Source organism: Mustela erminea, chromosome 2 (assembly GCF_009829155.1).
Source record: "Mustela erminea isolate mMusErm1 chromosome 2, mMusErm1.Pri, whole genome shotgun sequence".
In the NCBI taxonomy this organism is placed as follows: Eukaryota; Metazoa; Chordata; class Mammalia; order Carnivora; family Mustelidae; genus Mustela; species Mustela erminea.
Genome location: NC_045615.1, coordinates 83,967,774 through 83,987,866, shown reverse-complemented (window position 1 = coordinate 83,987,866; position 20,093 = coordinate 83,967,774). Strand labels below are relative to the sequence as shown.

Genomic DNA, 20,093 nt, shown 5'->3' with positions numbered 1-20,093 from the left:
AACTCCCTAAGCTTGTTTCTCTTTGTTCAGCTGACCAACTTAAGTCTAGTTCCATTCATCTGGTTAGTTTTAGGTAAACCAGAATTTGGACTTCAGTGTAATAGGGTATAACCACTTCTTTGTTGCTCCTATGTGTCAGCCATCTACAGAGACAAAAAGTCACCGCAGCAGGAAAAGCTAGCTTTCTGTGGCCACACAAGGCAAGTGCGTGGGCCTGGGGACAGGGCCCTGAAGTCCCAAGACCTGCCTGATCCACTCCGTGATCTCCTTCCCCTGAGAGCCTCCAGATGCTGGCTCTGCGGGATTCACAGTCACAGAATGTCAGTACTCAGAGACCCAGGAGAGGTGGAGATTCAGAACCCAGCCCCTCTTACAGATCCAGGATCCCGGAGAGGTTCAAGGACCTGCCCTAGCATGCACCCCGCCTCCAAGTAACAGATGTGCTCTCCACAACGGAGGAAGTATGTATCTTCGTTTCCTTGTTCACTCTGCCTAACCCAGAGCAATGTAGAAGAGAGGGCACTAAATAAACACTTGGTGCTGAATCTCAAAAACATCCAAACTTCCACCTACACCAAAATGTGCATTGGAAATGTTATCTCAACATGGATGTGTGCCTTAAGCATAATGTCTTAACAGATCTTATTTATCACACCTTACAAGGTAGATCCAAAGACCAGATAATCTGTAAGTCTCTATGGGTATCCCCATGACACTTTACAATTATCAGGTGCTTTGCAACACACCAGAAAAGTTGCTGTGCTTCTCGAGTCTCACAAGAGCTCCCAGTAGGAAGCCTGAGAGATCATCCTCTCAGGGATGGGGAGCCTCCGAAAACTTGGGCTTGTGTTTGGCCTATAAGTAGAGGATATAGGATTCAATCCCTATTTGAGGTCACAGAGGTCACATCCAAAGCCCTTTTCCCTATACTGTGATGCTTCAGATGCCCAAAGATTTTCTTGAAATAGAAAAGTCAGTGCTTCCAAGATTCTCCTATAGCATACATAAAAGAAAATTAAAGAAACTATTATTTTTTTTCCTTTCCCAGAACGTGAAGGCTTACAAACCCCTGCACTATTGTTTGACCTACAAGAGCTTAATGCATACCTGAAACTCTTTCTTGCTCCAAGAGCTTAGTGTAAAGATTGAATATCTGTTCCTGGACTTTGCACACAGACCGCTTAATCTTTTCCCTGCGGGTCACCATGTAAGTGAGGTTCCGAACCTAGAACGTAGAGAATAAAGACGCTAAGTAAACAACACATCATAACGGTACTTCAGTGTTTTTTCTTTACCTGAGAAATGTGTTCTACTAGGGCTGTGAGTGACGTCGAAATCAAGATGAACTTCAACATTTTATCCAAACTCTAAACCACTTCTGGGCTGCTAACTAGGATTCCGTGTAGGCAGCAGCCACATGGAAGAGAGACTGGTTGGGGACCTTGAACAGAAGCCCTAACTCGTCCACCACACCCAGCCTGAAGCTCATCCCAGCAGGGAAGACCACTGGGGTCCAAGTCCAGACATGCCACCTCCTGCCAAAGGGCTCTGCATACCACCCCTCAGGAGCCACTCCCCATGAATTCTGATGGAAGGCTTTCGAGCAGTTCAGAAGCCACCTTATCAAGCATCTCTTGAAGATGGAATTAGGGAAGCACAGGGTCAAGGGCCATCACAGGAATATCCTTGCCTACACCTGCCAAAATGATCTCTGCACCAAGCCCACTAGAAGACCAAATGGGTACCAGAATCCAAGTAAACTTATCAACTGGACAGCATCTGAAATGCCTGCAGCATACAGGGAGCTACTGTGTTCCTCTAGAATATAAACCTAGGAAATGTCCTCCTTGCTTTGCCACTGATATGCTGTCAGCATCTCAAGTTCAACTCCCTGTATCACCACCACCAACTGCCACTGCCCTCTTCCACATTCATCCGTAAGTGACAAAAAAGAGCCAAGTACTAAAAGCTCCACTTGGCATCTGACCACGGCTGCTGGGGATCCCACGTATACACCCACTAACCAATATGAACTAATCGACCCCTAGATTTGTTCCCCATTTTTAAAGCCACCTATGATTAGCTGATACGAAAACAAACTAGTTAATAAATGCCCTTAACTCCTCAGTCCTCAAACCCACTGGGAAACCTGACTAGATTGCATGCACCTGGAAACACAAATGTCAAATTCAACACCCCAGAGCTACAATTAAACCTCTTCAGGAAGATGAAGACCAGAGCCCCGTTAGAGCTCGGCGGCGGGAGTGCAGGACCTCCGCCTCAGGCACAGGGTGGCAACACTCCCTTAACACCTCTGTCTTCCTGAGGTGCGGGCAAGCCCTTTCCCTGCCACCTTGACTGAACAAGTTGAAGAGTTCCCGACCTTTCCCATAAGGGTGGCAACAAGTCCCACACACAGGACTTGGCACTTTGGCTTCTGTGCAAGAACCTCCCCTAAGGTTTCCAGTCCTTTCTGAACTCTAACCGTTCCAGCTGCTCTTCCTGAGTTCACGGCTGTCTTGTCTCCAAGAGGAAAGGAGGCATAGAGAGGGATAGGCTGGCTGGCTGGTTTTCTTCTTTTTTGCATTATCGCGGTTTCCGGGCTTATCGCAGGAGCACCCCGTCAGGTTTCTGCGGACCCTCATCACCTGGCGGGCTACTCAGCATCCTCCTAACAGCTCTTCTTGATGCATAGACATGTGTGCGTGTGTATGTGTAATCTCAGAATTAAAGAATTGAGAAGAAAATCACTCTATCTCAGAGTCAATACTATTTTGGTGTAATTCACCCTGGCCAGAGCCTGTTCTGACAGCCCCAGAGCCCCAGGCCAGGAAGATGTCCTTTCTAAAAATCCTGACCAATATGGGATCGAAGTGGCTCACAGGCTATTATCTTTGGTAAGTACTGTTCCACCAGGGCGGGGGTTTGAGCGTGGAAGGCCAAAGAGAGGAAGAGGCAAGACTAGGTCTGTATCACAGATTAAAAACTTCTGGCCAACGGTTTTTACATCAAGGAATCTGACTTCTGGAAATAGGAAACAGAAACAAATTCTGACATCCTGAGAACAAGCGAAGTTACTCTATTCAAGTCAGATGTACACCCAAGCTACTTACAGCTGACTTGTAAGTATCCATGAAAACAGAAAATAAGGAAACCAGGGTACCTGAACTTTGCATATATTTAAATTTAATTCTGATCACTTCAACCACTATCCCCAGGAAAGGCTTCCACCCTGCTGCTAAGTGGACAAATTCCACTACTATGCCCTCATGATCTCTGATAAGAAACCTCTACCTGTAACCCCAAAAAGTAAGGCCAAGGTGGATTTTCATTGGGACAAATGAACCTCTGAATAACCTAGCCCTGGCTCACCACATTTAGACTAGTAAGCACACTAAACCTTCCCTCCTCCTATGCACAGGACAACCTCCACCAGCAGCCCCAGCTATTCCTGGATGCTCGGCCCTTCCTGTTCGCCGCTCAACCAAACAGCCTCCCCTCCTTCATCCTCTCGCAGTTGCCAGCGAGGAGTTACCCAAAAAACCAGTTCATGGGTGCGCCCTCACACCACACTATACCAGAGTCAGGCTTTCCCCCAAAGCTGTGATTCTCAAACAGAAACATAAGGGGACCCTAAAACACAGGAAGCTGGCCACTAACCACCCCCACCACCGTTTCTGGAGTCAGAGGTGGGGTCCAAAACTCTGCATTTCTGTTACGTGTCCAGGTACTGTTGCTGCTGGTTGGGGCCTGCGCTCTGAGAACCACTGCCCTCAGGAATCCAAGAATGGTCTTAAAGGAGTTTTCTTGAATCCCAAACACTGCTCACACACTAAAGCTCAACATGCATTTTGTTTGGGGACACCTGTAGCCTCTATCAGATTCTCAGAGGTGACCATTCCACTGAGCGGTGAGTAGGACAGTCTCCCAGGAGCTGGCCCCTTCGCATGAGCCCCAAGTGCAGAGGAGGCAGATCTCTGAGAAAGTTCTCATTTACTGCATCTTGTAAAAGACAATGTCTAGGGGATAGGGATTCCACCAGAGTGAAGTGGCAGCCTCGGGAACTTGACATAGCCACGGACCACACCTCAGCAATTGCGTCTTCTTAAAAATGGGGGTTTCTAAACCCTTCTAAAATGCACTCCTGCCACCTAACTCGCCATCCAGAGCTGTACCCAGGTGTGGAACGCCCGGAGGTGTGTATCTGCAAGAAAGAGCTATCAACATTATCGTTCATCAGTTGTTCGCATTTCTGATGAAGGCTACTCATTTGTCAGTTTAGAACCAACCACAGCTTTGATTATAATCCCGTGTATCCACGGCTTCTGCATACCTGCTATGAACTACTACTATGTGAATTAGAAGAACTGTAACTTAACTGAAAAAGTAATTTAGGATTTGTTCCGGTCACCCCTGCCCTGATAAACCTTTGGCCTGATACACTGAATTTTGTCTATAATTACAAAGCACTGTGCGGCTCTCAGGAGCACAGTATGGGTTTCAATGTTTTTTAAAGCTTCCACCATGGCTGGCCTTGTGGCAAATTCTGGAAACTTATTTTTCATTATAATAAGCCCATTTTAAACAGACACTAAATTCCCTAAAATGGCCTAGGCTTTTAATAAAATAATGTAAGTAATGCCACACACACACACACAAAAATCCTGATTTATTCCCTGTTTCTCGTACATCATCGGTATCATTCTACTTAAAAACCAACAGTAAGGACTCCAAAAAAAAAAAAAATGTTTAGAATTTATAATTATAAGTGCGTGTTAATCTGAGTAACTGAAGTACAGAAAAGAGTTAGTACACCACAAGCATTTTCTACACTTTTATTCTGTGGTGATCATGAGACAAACACAGTCCAAACATTTAGACTTCTTGTCCTCCCTCCCGAGGACTATCTGACTCCACAGCTCATGCAACCCCATGTACCGCGGTCGTTAGGCTGGGAATAATGGCTTCTTAGCAGGACTCCAGTTTATCTTTCCGAATCCCTTTCTCCTCCCTCTCTTACAAATGCCACACACAGGTGGTTGAGGCGAGGTCTTCTTTACACTCACCACCAGGGGGGGTACAGCAGCACAAGAGCCTCACAAACCCTCCTCCGGCTCGGCCTCCCCCTGAATCTAGAATCTGAACCTGGTCAAAGAGGGGGTGTTGCAACAAGCTGGCCCTCCGCACTCGGAAAGGATCTCTAATGCACACTAAATACTTCCGCACCTATGCCATCTTTAGCGGGGCCACACAGGTCTCTGTGAGAGCTGGATTTTTCAGCTTAATACTCCTCTGATTTATCCCTGCTCTTTGCCTACACTCTCATTTCAAATTATCTCTGTGTCAGATCCTCTCCCAGGCAGGTGAATCATTCCCTGCTAATAAGTGAGGTGCTTCGGGGCGACGAGGTAACTGTTTCAGGCCACTGGGGTGCCTTTCAGTGCAGGATGCTCCAGGCCAGAGAGCTTGGGTCCCAGTTCCTGTGCACTAATGAATTTAATCGTAGCTGGCAGTCAGGGGAGTTGCCACAGAAGGTGCTCTAAGATGCATCCCCAATTAGCAACCTCAGTCAGAAACTACCTACGGGGAATAGGAGGCCCTGGAGGGAAGACAGCCCAATCCTAATTATTCCTGTAGCAGGAAGGGAGGTCCAGACTGGGGCTCCAAAGATAATGGAGAGTTGGGGAGGCACAAAGCAGCCACACGTTGAAGGAAGTGACATCAGACAAGGCTCCAGGCAGCCAAAAGCCACTACATTCACAATCCAGTAGTGGGATCAAGTAGTGCACTGAACATTACTCGGGGCTCCTCAGATAGATGAGAGAGCCCTGTGCGCCGCCCCAGCCCCGCAGACACACCACAGACACACATGGACAGGGACACACAAGCACACACACACAGTATATACTCTGCCTCAGTGATGACTTAGCACCTCACTGCCAGGACAACCTCCGGGAACAGATACGCATGTGTATGTAAGTTCATGCACACACATCGGCACCCACTGCCTGCTCGCCCCCGGGACGGTACCGGGAATGTCTCTGTGAATTAGCCAAGAAACGAGGGTGGGCCAGAGAAGCAGTGCCTAGCTCTCCTTGATGAGCCTGTCACTGGCATCCAGTGTTTCCCCAGGTCTGAACAAGAATCTTCTACTTCTGCCTGCCCCCACCATGAATCAAATCCACCTGGTCTTTCTAACTCCATCTGCAAACAATTCTGAGCCAATCCCTTGGTCGTCTTCCTGGGGCTCAGTTCCCTCTAGTACTGGAAGGAAGAGGGGAGGGGACACACCCCATTTGATCTTACAGAACAACAAGGATTAGTGGGAAAGTGTTTTAAAACTAAATCACAGAGAAGCTCCCCACTCTGTGGCAGTCTTACACATATGTACAATGAGTTTACCAGCCCATAAATATATTTAACTGACACAACCTCATGCTGCAGTGTGTACAAGGGTCTGGGAGTAAAGGAACTGGCTACCATCCCTTGCTCTGGGCAAGCAGCCGCCTCTTTGCAATCTTCTTTTCTAAGTCACTACAAGGTGTCAGTGTCAATCATTACCCTCTCCAGGTCCTGCCGCAGGTGAGTGAACAGCTGCAGCCTCCTAAACAAGACATCCTGCTCCCGCTTCGCTAGATTGTCCTCTTCATCTTTCTTTGGAGTGATCAAGGGCTTGTTGAAGTTGACCTTCCTCTTCAACTTCCAGTACTGGTACAGGAAATCCACTACTTCCTCAGGCAGCCGCAGGGCCCTGGCCACATCCAGCAGGTTGACGAAGGTGTAGAATTCATCTTCCAGCTGTTGCAGCTTCTGCTTGCGGACACTCACCCGGTGGGCCTCCTCTTGATTCTGCTCAAGGCTGGCAAAAGGCTCCAGCGGATTCCGAGGGGAACACTCAGAAGCCCCATTCTCTTGTGTGGCCCCCTCACCGAGGCTCTCCTCCGGTTTTCTATGTGAGCTGTGCTTCGGGCAGTAGGACTTGAACTTGACTTCATCGTTCTCTGCTAAGATGGTCTTCATCTCCAGGCCCCGGTCGAAAGCACAGGTTACATGGAAGGCTGTGCGGCAGTTCTTCACAGAGCACTGGAAAGAACACAGAGAACGCGAGAAAAAATGGTTATGGAGCGACAGTGGCTAAAGGCCCTCCGTGCTGGGCACCCTCTTTACATCCACACACAGGAAGAGTGGTACTTCAAGCACGTGCCAGGAGAGGGCTCTCTACCTCAGTTAACCCTGGCATGTCTAGTCTTAAATAAGGTACTGAAGGGAAGGAACTCTTTCCATGAAAGGTTTCATAAACGTAACCATCACTCTTAGAAAAGTAACTGCATCCGAAACGCCTCTTAAGGCAGACACAATTACACAAATGGCACATGTAGACAAAAGTGGCCTGGCACAGATTATAAAGAACATGGGCTCAATATGCAGAGTAAACTCTGAGGAATTAACTAGTTTTCCTAGATTTGAACTCTTTTAAAAGCGCTTATATAGGGACACCGGGGTAACTCAGTTGGTTAAGCATCTCCCTTGCGCCCAGGTCATTATCCCAGAGTCCACACTGAGCTCCCTGTTCAGTAGGGAGCCTGCCTTCTTCTCCCTCTACCGCTCACCCTGCTTGTGCTCTGACAAATAAACAAAATCTTAAAAAAAAATAAATTAGGGGCACCTGGGTGGCTCAGTTGGTTAAGCAACTGTTTTTAGCTCAGGTCATGATCCCAGGGTCCTGGGATCAAGTCCTGCATCGGGCTCCCTGCTCACTGTCAAATAATAAATAAATAAAATTAATTTTTTAAAGTGCTTATATAAAACGTTTGAAAAAGAACCTCTTCAGGAAAAATAACTACTACTCAAAGTTTTTCAAGGAACATGAATCCTCCTGCTTACTTCCAGCCAGGAAGGGAACACATGGGAAAATAAATAGTACACTTCTTCCAAGCAGCCAAGTCTGACAAGAGTGAATAAAAAACTCCTGGGAAGAACAGGTAAAAGGAGAATCGAGCACAGGAAGGGGGATGAGAACAGGTCTCCTCGCCAGTGAAGAGGCTCCACCAGATGCAGAAGGCTTCTGGGGCCAGGGGAGGCCCAGCATCACGAGACTAAACTGCAGTGTGGTAGAACAACTGCGAAGAACCCACTTCCTATGGGTCACAGGGAAGGTGACCCAAAGACCAGGCCCCACCCTGCTGTGTCTCCCACCTCACTAAACACTGTCCCTCTCCCTGCCTGATCAGGGCTACAATTTAGAGCCTTGATGTAGATGGCAGGCCAGAGGCTAGCAGGAGAAAGGTCATTAACTTCTCCCCATCTGATCTCACTGGGCAAATCCCTGGAAGGAGATTTCCTTGTGGTGACTGAAGCCAGTCCCTTAAAAGCAACACTGTATTTGTGTGAGGCCAAGTGATCCCTGGGCACACCAAGACTGCAGAGAGGAACAGAACCCGGTGGCCGCAGGCCAGCTGAAAAGCTTAATTAAACTCATTCAACAGACCCTGAATCCCATAACTACAAATAGCAGAGGCTGGAGTTGGGGGCTTTTTCCCCTAATCATTTCAGTATTTAAGAGGTGACACACTGGCAGCCATGATTTCTTCCATTTTTATAAAGTCTCTTTTACACAGAAGTACAGAAAATCCAGCTCCCTTCACCAATCCCATTACAAACACTTCAGGCACATGAACTCACATAAATCTGTAATTTTACCTATAAATAACCTCAATTCCAAGAAATGTGTGAAATCAGCTTTAGTGGCAGGCAGAGCAAGCGCGCACACACACACACACACACACACACACACACCTGGCCACTATCATTAAAAGACAAAGTGCTCCTCCCTTTTAGCGCACAGCCAAGTGGGAAGTAAAAGTGGGAACAGATGACGAGACACTATCTGGGTTTGGCTTAAACTACATCTAACCAAAACGTTCCAACCTTAAAGAAGAATGAGCTGCAGCAGAATATTTTATACAGGACTTTGTAAAAGCGCCAAACGGCCTTCCTCTGGGTTTTCCTATTCAGGTTGACTCAGCAAACAGATGTTACAGAAACATAAACCAGAGCCTTCCAGCTGCAGACATTTCAGAGAGGAATTCTTTAATAAAATCAATCTATTCTGTGAAGATATGAAAAATCATCCACCATACTTGGCCTCTTAGACTCCTTCAAATTAATGTTCTAGGAAAAAAAGGTCAGTGGCAACAAAAAATGTCATTTTACCATTGTTCTTTTCAAAAGAGAAACAGAAGATCTCATTCACCCACCTCTCAGAAACACCAGTTCAGGACCAGGATTGGTGTACTCAGAAAAGGGCATAAATTCTGTCCACAGAACATCAGCTAACATGGAAGGAAATAACTTCCATTTCCCTTGGTCTCCCTCGGCTTGTGTTCTGCAAGTGCTCACATCGGCAGGTCTATGCAAGAAACGCACTTGCAGGGCTCTAATGCTTGTTTTTAATTCTGAGGCTTTTAAAAAATTTTCCCTTCCATTCTCTCCCCAAAAAGTCAGAGGGTTTTGCCATGTTTCAGTTTTAAACTGATTCAATTGATGTGCAAAACCCTACACACAAGGTGTATAGCCAAATCCCACCACCTATCTCGTGCCTCACCCTCTGAATACTTGCTACATCTTGGATCCTTGAACTCCAGTAGAGGTAATAATGAAGAAAAGTAGAAACACCAGGCTTACAAAATGAAAAATTTTAAAAACCTCTGGTCAGTAGATAACTTTACTGAAATAAATATTACCCAAAATACAAAATGATTTTGCCCAATGAGGTCATTTCCTTAAAACCCAAGCCCAACAGTTCATATCTGTGCTGATCTGTTGTGTTGTCTGCATCAAAAGAAGCCACTCCAGAGGGACCTGCCTGGATGGATGGCTCAGTTGTTAAATTTGTCTGCCTTCCGTGAGAGTCAAGCCCCATGCTGGGCTCCCTGCTCAGCTGGAAGCCTACTTCTCCCTCTCCCACTCCCCCTGCTTGTATTTCCTCTCTCGCTGTCTCTGTCAAATAAATAAACAAAATCTTTTAAAGAGAGAGAGAGAATCCACTCCAAAACAGTGCCTCTCTCTGCTCTTAGCATGTGTTGTGGAGACCAAGGACCAGCCTGTGGTCCTGCGCTGTGGACCTCCTACAGGAAGAGCTGGAGTTGGCCTTTAGGGCCAATGTCCACAACAAACAGCATCTGAAGACCTGGGGAATGAAGCAGTATCCTGGTCCTCTTCAGTCATGACTCTAAATGCCAATAACAAGAGGCCTGGGGGCGACTGGGTGGCTCAGTGGGTTAAGCCTCTGCCTTCAGATCAGGTCATGATCTCAGGGTCCTGGGATCGAGCCCCGCATCAGGCTCTCTGCTCAGTGGGGAGCCTGCTTCCCCCTTCTCTGTCTGCCTGCCTCTCTGCCTACTTGTGATCTCTGTCAAATAAATAAAAAAAAAACTTTAAAAACAAACAAAACAAAACAAAACAAAAAAAAAAAAAACAAGAGGCCCAGAAATTAACCTCTGGAACGGAGTTTTTGAAAACCTGAGAAATCATTTACATTCCCTTCATTTACATTCTATCTACCTAACGTCTCTGTGTGTGTGTGTGTGTGTGGACACAGTTTGCACACAGCAGCTCTCGCCCACCCCCGACCCCACCCCACACATGTGGTCCCTTGACGAATCAGGTATCCAACCTGGATTCAGGTAACAGCTTCTGCAAACAACACTTGGTGCAGCACCCCTCCAGTGTCCCTCTACCTAGCTGGTGCTCCAAGGACTCTATTCTACCAAACACGAAAGTTATCAGCACACCGAGCTGATTTTCAACAATGCACAGCTAAGGTCTGACACACCTCATGAGCACACTGAAACCAGCAGGATTGGGAGGCAGCCACAGAGGCGGGTCTGCCACCAGCCCTGTAAGGGCCACTGGGAGGGTGGCCAACACTCCAGCGTCCAGAATGGTTCTTCCCGGAAGGTGTCTGCCTGTGGAAAGAGCCTCAGTGCCAGGCTTGGGGCAGAAAGGCAGAAACCAGAGACCAATGGGAACTGCCTTATGGCTCAAGTGGACTTCCGAGTTGCCTGTAATTGTTACAGCTGGGGTTCTGGTTACACTGGATAGAATCCACCAGCTAAAGATGTTTGCACTGGGCTCGAATCCTTCCTCAGCAACCTCAGAAGAGCTGTGAGAACCTTGATTCTAGACCTATCCCCAAAGGACCTGACAGTTCACAGAGCCTTCCCTCATCCAACCCCAAAACAGAGAAAGAAAATGACACTATTGTGACTAAGTGGATTACCTGTATGGAGGCCCCAAACTTCTCATTGCAGAGGCTACACACCAGCGCCCACCGACTGCTGGGGATGTGAGACACCTTCGTGATGGGTTCCATCTTCTCAGGGCTGCCAATGCTCACCTAGAGGCCCAAGGAATAGCAAGACAGGCTGGCAGAGGCCATCTGACAAGCAAGAGCTGAGCATGGACAGCAAAAACATATTTTCCTAAGGACACCCTACCAGCTGGTGGCAAGGGGCATGCACACACTCTCCTAGGGCAGGAAAATCCCTACTTCTGAGCATCTGGACAGTGCAGGTGCCAGCTCTGGGCCAGCAGCAGTAGAGAACCCAGAGCCCAGTCCCCATGCTCCATGCCCTCCATGCATCGAGGGCGGGGGGAGGGGGGAGGTGGTTCCTGTTTATGAACACTCAGGTAACTAGTAACAGTCACTTCTCACCTGAGTGTCTGACAGCAAAAGATGGGTTTGTATCAGGACAATGCAATCTAACTCAGCCTCTGGCCCACAATTAAGTGGTCAAGACTGAAAAGCCTTCCTAGATGTATTTAAATAGTTTGTGAACAATGAAGTAAATACATACTAATTTTAGCATCTCCCTCAGTGAAGAAAACCATTCTTTCCAGTCAGAAAACATTACTACAATTCAAAGCGGAAAATTACCAAGATAAATAGGCATCCTGTCTGCATTCAGCCTGGATCACTAAACTCGATCCCTATTAATAACAAACCATGAGATTCAACGGTACCAGGACTCCAATCCAAATCATTCCCAGATAATATTCCTCAGGAGAAGAAAAATACACCAAAATTACACCCCCCCACCCCCGCAAAAAAAAGTTGCAATTTAAATCACAAATGACAGCCTCATAGAGAGCCATGCAAATTAAATTAGTCAAGGTCTGGGACTTGAAATAAATTAGACCAGACCTGAAATTAAAAAGGTTGAGGCTAAGTTAGAATTTTAATAAAAATCACAAAAATTGACCTAAAGCAGTGGTTCTTTAACCATCTAGTGCTGCATGGAAGGCTCACCAAGCCCAGGGACTCAGAGCAGATCCCTAGGAAAGGCCAGAGCAGCACCCAGGCCAGACTGCCACAAGCCCACTCCTGGCAGCACCTGTCAGCAGTGGGAGAATCAGCTGGGACACAGTTCTGAAGTGGTTTGAACACAACCAAGAGTCCAACTCACTGCTGCTTCCAGTTAACATTCCCACAAATTTATGTACTAAGTCAAGAGGACAGTATGCCTGAGATTCCGATTAAGAGGGAGGAAAAAAAAGACAACAATTAATAGGTGTCTTTTCACTCAGCGGCTATAATACCCCTATATATGAGTGGTTCCCCACCCCCAATCCCAGCTATAAAGCCCATAGTACTCCTAAGCTAGGCTACTACTAAGAACTACACCTACCTCAGGGATCCACAGAGCACAGCTGACATGGACCCATTTGGTGCCACTGCGGGTAGGCTTCATCGCTCCGCCTTTCTTGGGACACAGCAAACATTTTGGCTGAACCCCCAGGGCACACGTCCGGCACAGCCAACTGCCCTCCGGGACCTTGAGGATTCCATAACAGGCCTGTGAAGCCACAGCACATCCCCCAAAGAAAACAGAGAAAGAAGAAAGATTTATTTTTCCCCATGTATCTGTCATTTAAAAAACACCAGAAAGACTTTAACAGAATAGAACAGAGGTACTCCCACATCCACCTAGCTAGAGACCCTCTCCCTTTAGCAAAAAATGCCAGCCAGCCTCACAGCAACAGCCTGGAGGTATCTGGGATCTTCAGGGATAAACACATCCTTATTTACCAGAAGTTGGTCCTGAAAAATCCTGAAGGACAAAAAGCTTGACAGGAAACCTGCTTTACTCTATTGCTACCGGCACCCATCTATACCAAGTTTCTAAATATTGGGCAATAAATTCTCAAAACACCCCATGAGGCTAAGTGGGGGAAGCTTTTCCTTCTCTGATTTACTAATGTGGGTGGGATACCAAAGTGAGGGGAAAATGCACAAAGCAGTTGAGTCTACAAAAGCTATTCAATGAGATGGCCTATGAAGTAAGAATGAACTAAGGAGCATCCGCATTCCCAGAGTCAAACAAAATCCGCTCACTAGACCCCACCACTCTCCCAAGTGAGCACAACATACACAGAAAAATGAGACCCTGTAGACAAAGAGAATTTGGTGTCTTCAGCCAATATTTAAAACAAAACCTGCTTTGCACAAGATGGCAACATTACACCAGACAACATAAAACTACTGAAATCAAGGATTTTACCACTAAAGTCATTAAGATGGTTCAAAGATAAGAAAAAGCAAATGTTAAATGTGAAGAAACAAAACTGGGATGGTACCAGGAGCACATTCAGAACATTTAAAAAAACCAAATTATTCAGAACTTTATCCTTAAAGAAGCCAGAAGACAGGAAGTCAAGACAGAGTAACATAGCTCCAATCCTCCAGACAGGAAAAACACAGCCACTCTGGGATCTGAATAGCGAGGACACAGAAAGGAAACCACAAGCATGAAGAGAAGAGCAAAGTAAAGCAACACCAAGATTGGAGCTTAGGAGCCGAGCCCTAGGTCGGTGCCATGAGTAAGCCACTGTCAACACAGACTTACTGGAAAAAAATTTTTTAACAGAGCTAAAAGACACTATTAAGTTTTCAAATACTAAAAAGGTCTGTATCAGGCATTCTAGAAAAAGTCACATTTGAAGAGAGAACTTTTTTTACTGGAAAATCAAGTCTACGCTAAATTTAAAAAATTAAATACAGTATGCCCTCAAGAGAAGCCTTCAAGAGCCTCCCAACAGGACGGTGATATAAATGTGAGGGCAAAGGGACAATGTCACATGGCAGGCTGGGCGGAGGGGTGGGGCTGGGGGACCAGGGTCCCAAGTCCCAGTTCCAATGCCCAACCAGACGTTAGTGAACCCATTTATAAAAGAGGGGGTTCAACTAGTTTTCAAGCAGAACCCTTGTTTTCAAACAAAATTCTCAGGGAGGAAAAAAAATGTAAAATGGCATTAAAAAATACTGAAACATCATCCAGGAAAGGAACACCAGCAACAAAACAGCAACACTGGTAGTCAGAGTGATCCTGACACAACAAAACCACTTTGAGAATTTTGTTATCCCAGGGAAACTTCCCAGATAATCTGAAAATCTAGTGCCAAAAGGTGGCCTGTAACAGAACTAGAGCAAGAGACTGTGGCCTCCTGTCTCCTTGTCAGGATGAGTTGACCAGTGGGGACGTCGTCAAGAGGGGAAGCCTCCTTCTTGCAGAAGGAATACACAATCAGCAAGAACTTCACAGAACAAACCTGATTCTTCTTTCTGAGAGGTCACCCAAAGAAGTATTCCACAGGAGTCTTTAAGTTTGTTTTAAATCTCAACATCAACAGTTGAATGATAGCCTTTTAAATCGCGAGTGTATATACAAACTAGTGTCCCCTCAGAAATCCAAATTACTTCATTACTGCATCAAGGAATATGTGAGAGAAGAGATGGAGATGGTCAGGAGCTTTTTAAAATCACGCAGCACCCTTCTTACTGAGGCTGGACGCTTTACCTTTCTGTGGATGGTAGCCAACAACCACCAAATGCCAGTGGGCACACGAAGGACAGTCAGTAACATTTAAGAAAAGGAATCTCCTTACTCTTCCTTTAACATCACAGTTTATAAATGAACACATTAGCAAATGTTATGGGTTGAACTGAGTCCCAAACTGAGTCCCAAAGATAAGAAGTTATCCTAATCCCAAGTCCCTCAGAATGTGGCCTTATTTGGAAACAGGGTCTTAACAGATATAACTAGTTAAGATGGTATCATATGGGAGTAAGGTTAAGGTGGGTCCCTAAATCCATTCGGACAGGTGCCCTTAGGAGAACGTGGCCATGTATGAAGACAGATACACGAGAACACCGTCAGACAACAAAGGCAGAAACTAGAATTGTGCAGCTGCAAACCAAAGAACATAACTGTTAGCAAACCGCCAGAAGACAGACAGAGGCAAGGACAGCTTCCCCTATAGGTTTCTGAGGGAACATAGACCCAACACCATTGATTTCACACTTCCAGTCTTCAGAATTGCAAAATAATAAATGTCTGTTATCCACCCCATTTGTGGTATTTTGTTATGGCAGCCTAACAGACTAATACAGCAACCTAACCAGTTTTAGAAATTGCCCCCTCCCCTGCCCCCAGTGTTCATATCTAAACTCAGGTGTGAGCCAGTTGAGAGGGGCTGCATATATTCCTCTGAAGCAAACCTTACTTCTGTGGATGGGAATAAAAACATTATGCAAGGGAAGAAGATCTCCACAGAGGATCCTCTTCTTCCAGATGTAAGAAAGTAGTAGGAAATACTTCAGACACTGTAAGAACCTATTAGGAACAAAAGATGTCGTCCACAGAGCACACCTCTTTCACTCACTTAGGACAGCAGGAAAACAGACCCCATCTGGAGGGAGACCTCTGGCCTCCCTGGCAGCAGGTGAGCTCACACCCCAGGTGGCTCCGTTCTTTCTGGGCCTTACTGCCTACATACCTGGTGCACACAGATGTTGCATTTGTCACAGAACACCATCTCATTGCCGTCCTCACCGTCAGGTGACTGGCAGACATCACAGACAACATCTTCATCATATTCAATCCCCAGGCCTTCTTCAGTCTCTATAGCATGATTCATATTGTCATAGCATCGCTGTTCGAATTCCTCTAGGACCCTTTCCATGGTGTATTCATCCAATTCAGGCATTCCTAAAGGAAAAGTGCCCCAAAAACATTTTAATAAAACCATACTGATAAACATTACAGTAAGACATTATTAGTATATTTGTATTTATAATGCATAAATAATCTTATAAATAAATCCATCCTGAGGATCCCAAACATTTTCTACAGAATGCCTCTCACTGTTCCAAGGAAGGATCTTCAAATTAAAAGGCAAAGAGAATCTTCCATGCAACAGTCTGTTACTTATGGTCAGGCACTGAGCTATAGTGTTGTAAGCAGAAAAGCAAAAGATAAATCCCAAAAGGGTTTAAGGGTATTAAATACATATATTGTTAAACTAGCATTTTATTATATGATACATAACAAAACCATGACCATATAGGGCACCTGGGTGGCTCAATGAACCATCTGCCTTCAGCTCGGGTCATGATCCCAGGATCCTGGGATTGAGCCCTGCATCAGGCTCCCTGCTCAGCAGGACAGTCTGCTCCCTTTCTCTCTCCCTGCTTGTGCATGCATATGCACTCTCTCTCACACACATAATAAATAAAATCTTCTAAATAAATAAATGAATCTTAAATTAAAAAAAAAAAAACCCACCAAAGGGTATATTATAGTTTGGGTGTCTTCTGAATAACACTCCTTTCTTGCTACTGAAAATGTTGCTCTGAGAACAGATTTCACTGTGAGCACACAAATGTTTTTAACTGGTTTATCCCTCCTCACACTCTGAATTTACAAAGTTGAGATGCATAGTCAATCAGACACATGAAAGACGGAAACACAAGGAATGTCTGAAGCAAGGGAAACAGCTCATTGCGAATCAAATAAAATGCATTCTTATGCAAGAATGATCAAAAATAAATTTCAAGTGGTTATCGTGGTTACAATACTGGTAAGATGAGACTTTTACTTCCTTCCATTTGTGGATATATTCCAAACTTCCTACAATGAAAATACTCATGCAGAAAGAAAAACCAGGTCATAAAAATATTCTAACAGAACATGTAAGTGACAAGAAACAATAGGTCATTAGAGCCAACTTCTATGCATTCTGATAAATACAAAGCCATCAAATTAACACTTCAAGTTTTTAAAAACTTGGAGGACACAGAGCTGCCAACCATGATAAGCTCTAAGCACATATTCAAAAAAAACCACCTACCCATCTCCCACACTCCAGTTACTGATAAAATACTCAACTGCCTGGTCAGGCACTTACATCTCAATTCCTCCTACCAGTTTTGAAACTAACACTGGCTTTGAAAATATAATTCTATGCCCTATAATTAACTTCTATCATTACAAAGACCAATAAAAACTAAAACATCTTAAAAAGCATATGTTCAATTTATGTTAGACAACCGCATATCAGTCTTGCCAAAGTATTCCAGACTACCTTTCCATCTGGCGAGTTAGCCCAGTACTCGTTACTTAAACCACCCACAAAGGCCTCAGCATCTTTGGCTGTACCCTCAACCATAAGACAGGACACCCAGCTAGTCAAGTGTATGATACAGGTCTTCCCACAGCTGTTACAAAACAGAACTTTATAATCTTTGAAGCTAGAACTGAATGGTATTCAGTTCCAAGAGAGCTCTGAAAACTTATCAACAGATTATGTCAAACAACCTCCTGGCTTGCTAACGTCCTGGTCACTAATACCTAAAAGCAGGGACCAGGAGGAAGGCACTGTACCTTGTCAAAATACGTGAGTGATCAAACAAGGAGAAAGCAACAACCTTCCTGGCTCAGTTGGCTTGACTGCCCCCATCCAACAGGCTGAGGCCCAGGGAGTGCGGTGGCACAACATGCACCTGCTGTCCGCCAGGCCCTATGCGAGGCCCGGGGTCCCATCCACAGCGAAAGCAGTCTTTGTCCCTCAGGGCTCTGAAATCTACCACCAAGCATTCTATAAACGCTTACTGTGTGCCAAACTGCCAACAGACATCTCTGCCACCTCTCCCCAACCCAGGACCCAAAGCACAAGTTCTAATGAATCCTCAGTCTCTCACTCCAAGCCCAGACTTGACTGACCTCCGTGCTCCTGCTCATCACAGCCCTTCAAGCAGCACTTAGCAGCCTGAGGTGACAATGTAAGATACAACCTACCTACCATCCTGGTCTTGACACCAGGAGGCGCAAGTAAAAAGAGGTACAGAAGCCCCAAACTGTAGATAAACACAAGAAGAGTAACTTACAGAAAATGGCCTACGATGGGCAAAACATTCAGCCAAGTGGGGGTTTCACAGAAAGAAAACAGGACAGAGGTGAATGGGAAAAGCACTCCAGATTTGGAGCAGGACTTGAGAATCACAGAAGTAAAAATATAAGAGGTGTATTAGAGAACGGTGAGCTTGGCTGGTGCGGAGTTTCCTGAGAGAAACAACAGACCACAGGAAGAAAGAACTGAATAGCACTGCAGGAAAACACCACCAGGGCATGAAACTGTGAGGACCAGACCCTCCTGTCATCTTGGGGAAGTCGCTTCATCTCTCTGGGCTTCGGTTCCCTTGAGATAAGCAAGTGAGGGGGGTAGATCAGGGCAGAGATGGGGAATTCTGCCTCCCATACCCATGGAAAACATCTTCCTTCGATCCCACCACTCTATTCACAAGCCATTCACAGACTCAGTCCCTGTGAAAACAGGTGCCACAGCCAGACACACTCATCTCCGAAAAAGACCCCACGATTCTGAAACCGAAGGTAGGATGGAGCGGACTTCACCAGACGATGCTGAGGGGCTTCTGCTACATACCCATATGCCTGAAATTCTTCTCTATTCATCATTCATTAATGAAGAAATATAACCCATGGTCTCTCACCCATCTCCTTAAATTCCTCATTGGTCAGTTCCAGCCATGCAGCATCCATGTCGTTGAGGTCGTAACGACACACACTGTCGGCCAGCGTCCGGATATCAACATAGCCCAACTCTGGAGGCTCGGAGCCCGGCGACACAATGTATTTCTTGGGCCTGATGAACATGAGGGATTTCTCTTCAGACACGACCCTAGTTAACAAGAAAACAAAGCAGCCAGGTTACCCTTCCTGCCACAAGAAAGGAAGTCTTTCACAAGGCCCAAAATTTGCTTCCACTTACAACACCCTAATCCCCAGGTTATCACCAGATAAACAGGCTAATACTGAGACATCCTCAAAACAGCTTTTTCCAACTGGCTTCCTGGGATACTGCACGCCCTGCCTTGAGCCCCGACCTGCTGGCAATCCCGAAACACTGACCTCCAAAGCTTCAACAGTTAGCGATTAAGTCACTTTCAAACAATCAGGCTTGCCCACCCTGCTGAAGGTCTAGCACCAGGTTCTTCCGAACATGGCGGCAGGACATGCACAGCAGGACCCTGGGGAACCAAGGGGACAAACCCATCACCTCTAATCTTAAAAATAAAATTAGGCCTTGCCCATTACTAAGCAAACTAAGAATCTGAGAGGCCTAGACAAGTAGGGGACTCTCCCAACATATGCTTAGGACCCCAGGAGAGAAACACAAGCTCCCGCTTCTCCTTATATACTACCACCCTCTCCCCACACCTGTTAAGACCTGGAGCGCCTTTCACTACACCCCACTCAAAAGAAATGACAGTACACAAGACTGAAACCCTCCCAATTTGGAAGGAAGAGCCCTCTTCCTAAAGACCTAGGCCCAACATCACAGCCCCACATGTCCACACAGTTCCTCCCTCCACACTGCCATGTCAGCAGACCATCAGCAGGTGGTCCAAAGAGTGTCAAAGTATTGTCATCAACTAATTACCAGAGTGATTTTACCTACAGGTAAAACAGGCAAACCAAAGGGAGTTATTTCTCCAACTCAACCAAGAGCAGGGTTTTAGCTAAAAACTCCATAAGCTGTGGTTAACATGTACTGCTCTTGGTCTGGACTCCCAAATAAAAAAATGACCTGGCGAGTAATTCTGGATGGGGACTGCCATCCAAACAGTGAAAACAGTGCTGTGACCCAAACGTAGATTCGAAGGCAAACATGGTGTTTATCCTGCAGGGCCAACGACTCTGGCCTACGGAAGCATCGGATTGGTCATTTAAGCT

The 20,093-nt window shown here is 45.9% G+C and overlaps 1 protein-coding gene across 11 annotated transcripts in view; it reads right to left on the bottom strand.

The window, feature by feature from the left end:
* Nucleotides 1-20,093, bottom strand: part of JADE1 (jade family PHD finger 1) — a 61,219-nt gene that overhangs the window by 6,307 nt on the left and 34,819 nt on the right. For 10 of the 11 annotated variants that reach the window (XM_032333396.1, XM_032333399.1, XM_032333397.1 and 7 more), the window contains 6 exons: nt 18,851-19,038; nt 15,838-16,049; nt 12,690-12,857; nt 11,282-11,398; nt 6,562-7,083; nt 1,108-1,225 (listed from right to left, as the gene is read on the bottom strand). In XM_032333396.1, the coding sequence (XP_032189287.1) occupies nt 1,108-1,225; nt 6,562-7,083; nt 11,282-11,398; nt 12,690-12,857; nt 15,838-16,049; nt 18,851-19,038 (1,325 nt within the window). Of the gene's footprint in view, nt 1-1,107; nt 1,226-6,480; nt 7,084-11,281; nt 11,399-12,689; nt 12,858-15,837; nt 16,050-18,850; nt 19,039-20,093 lie in introns of those variants that run through there. The other variant, XR_004283299.1, reaches the window with a different exon arrangement.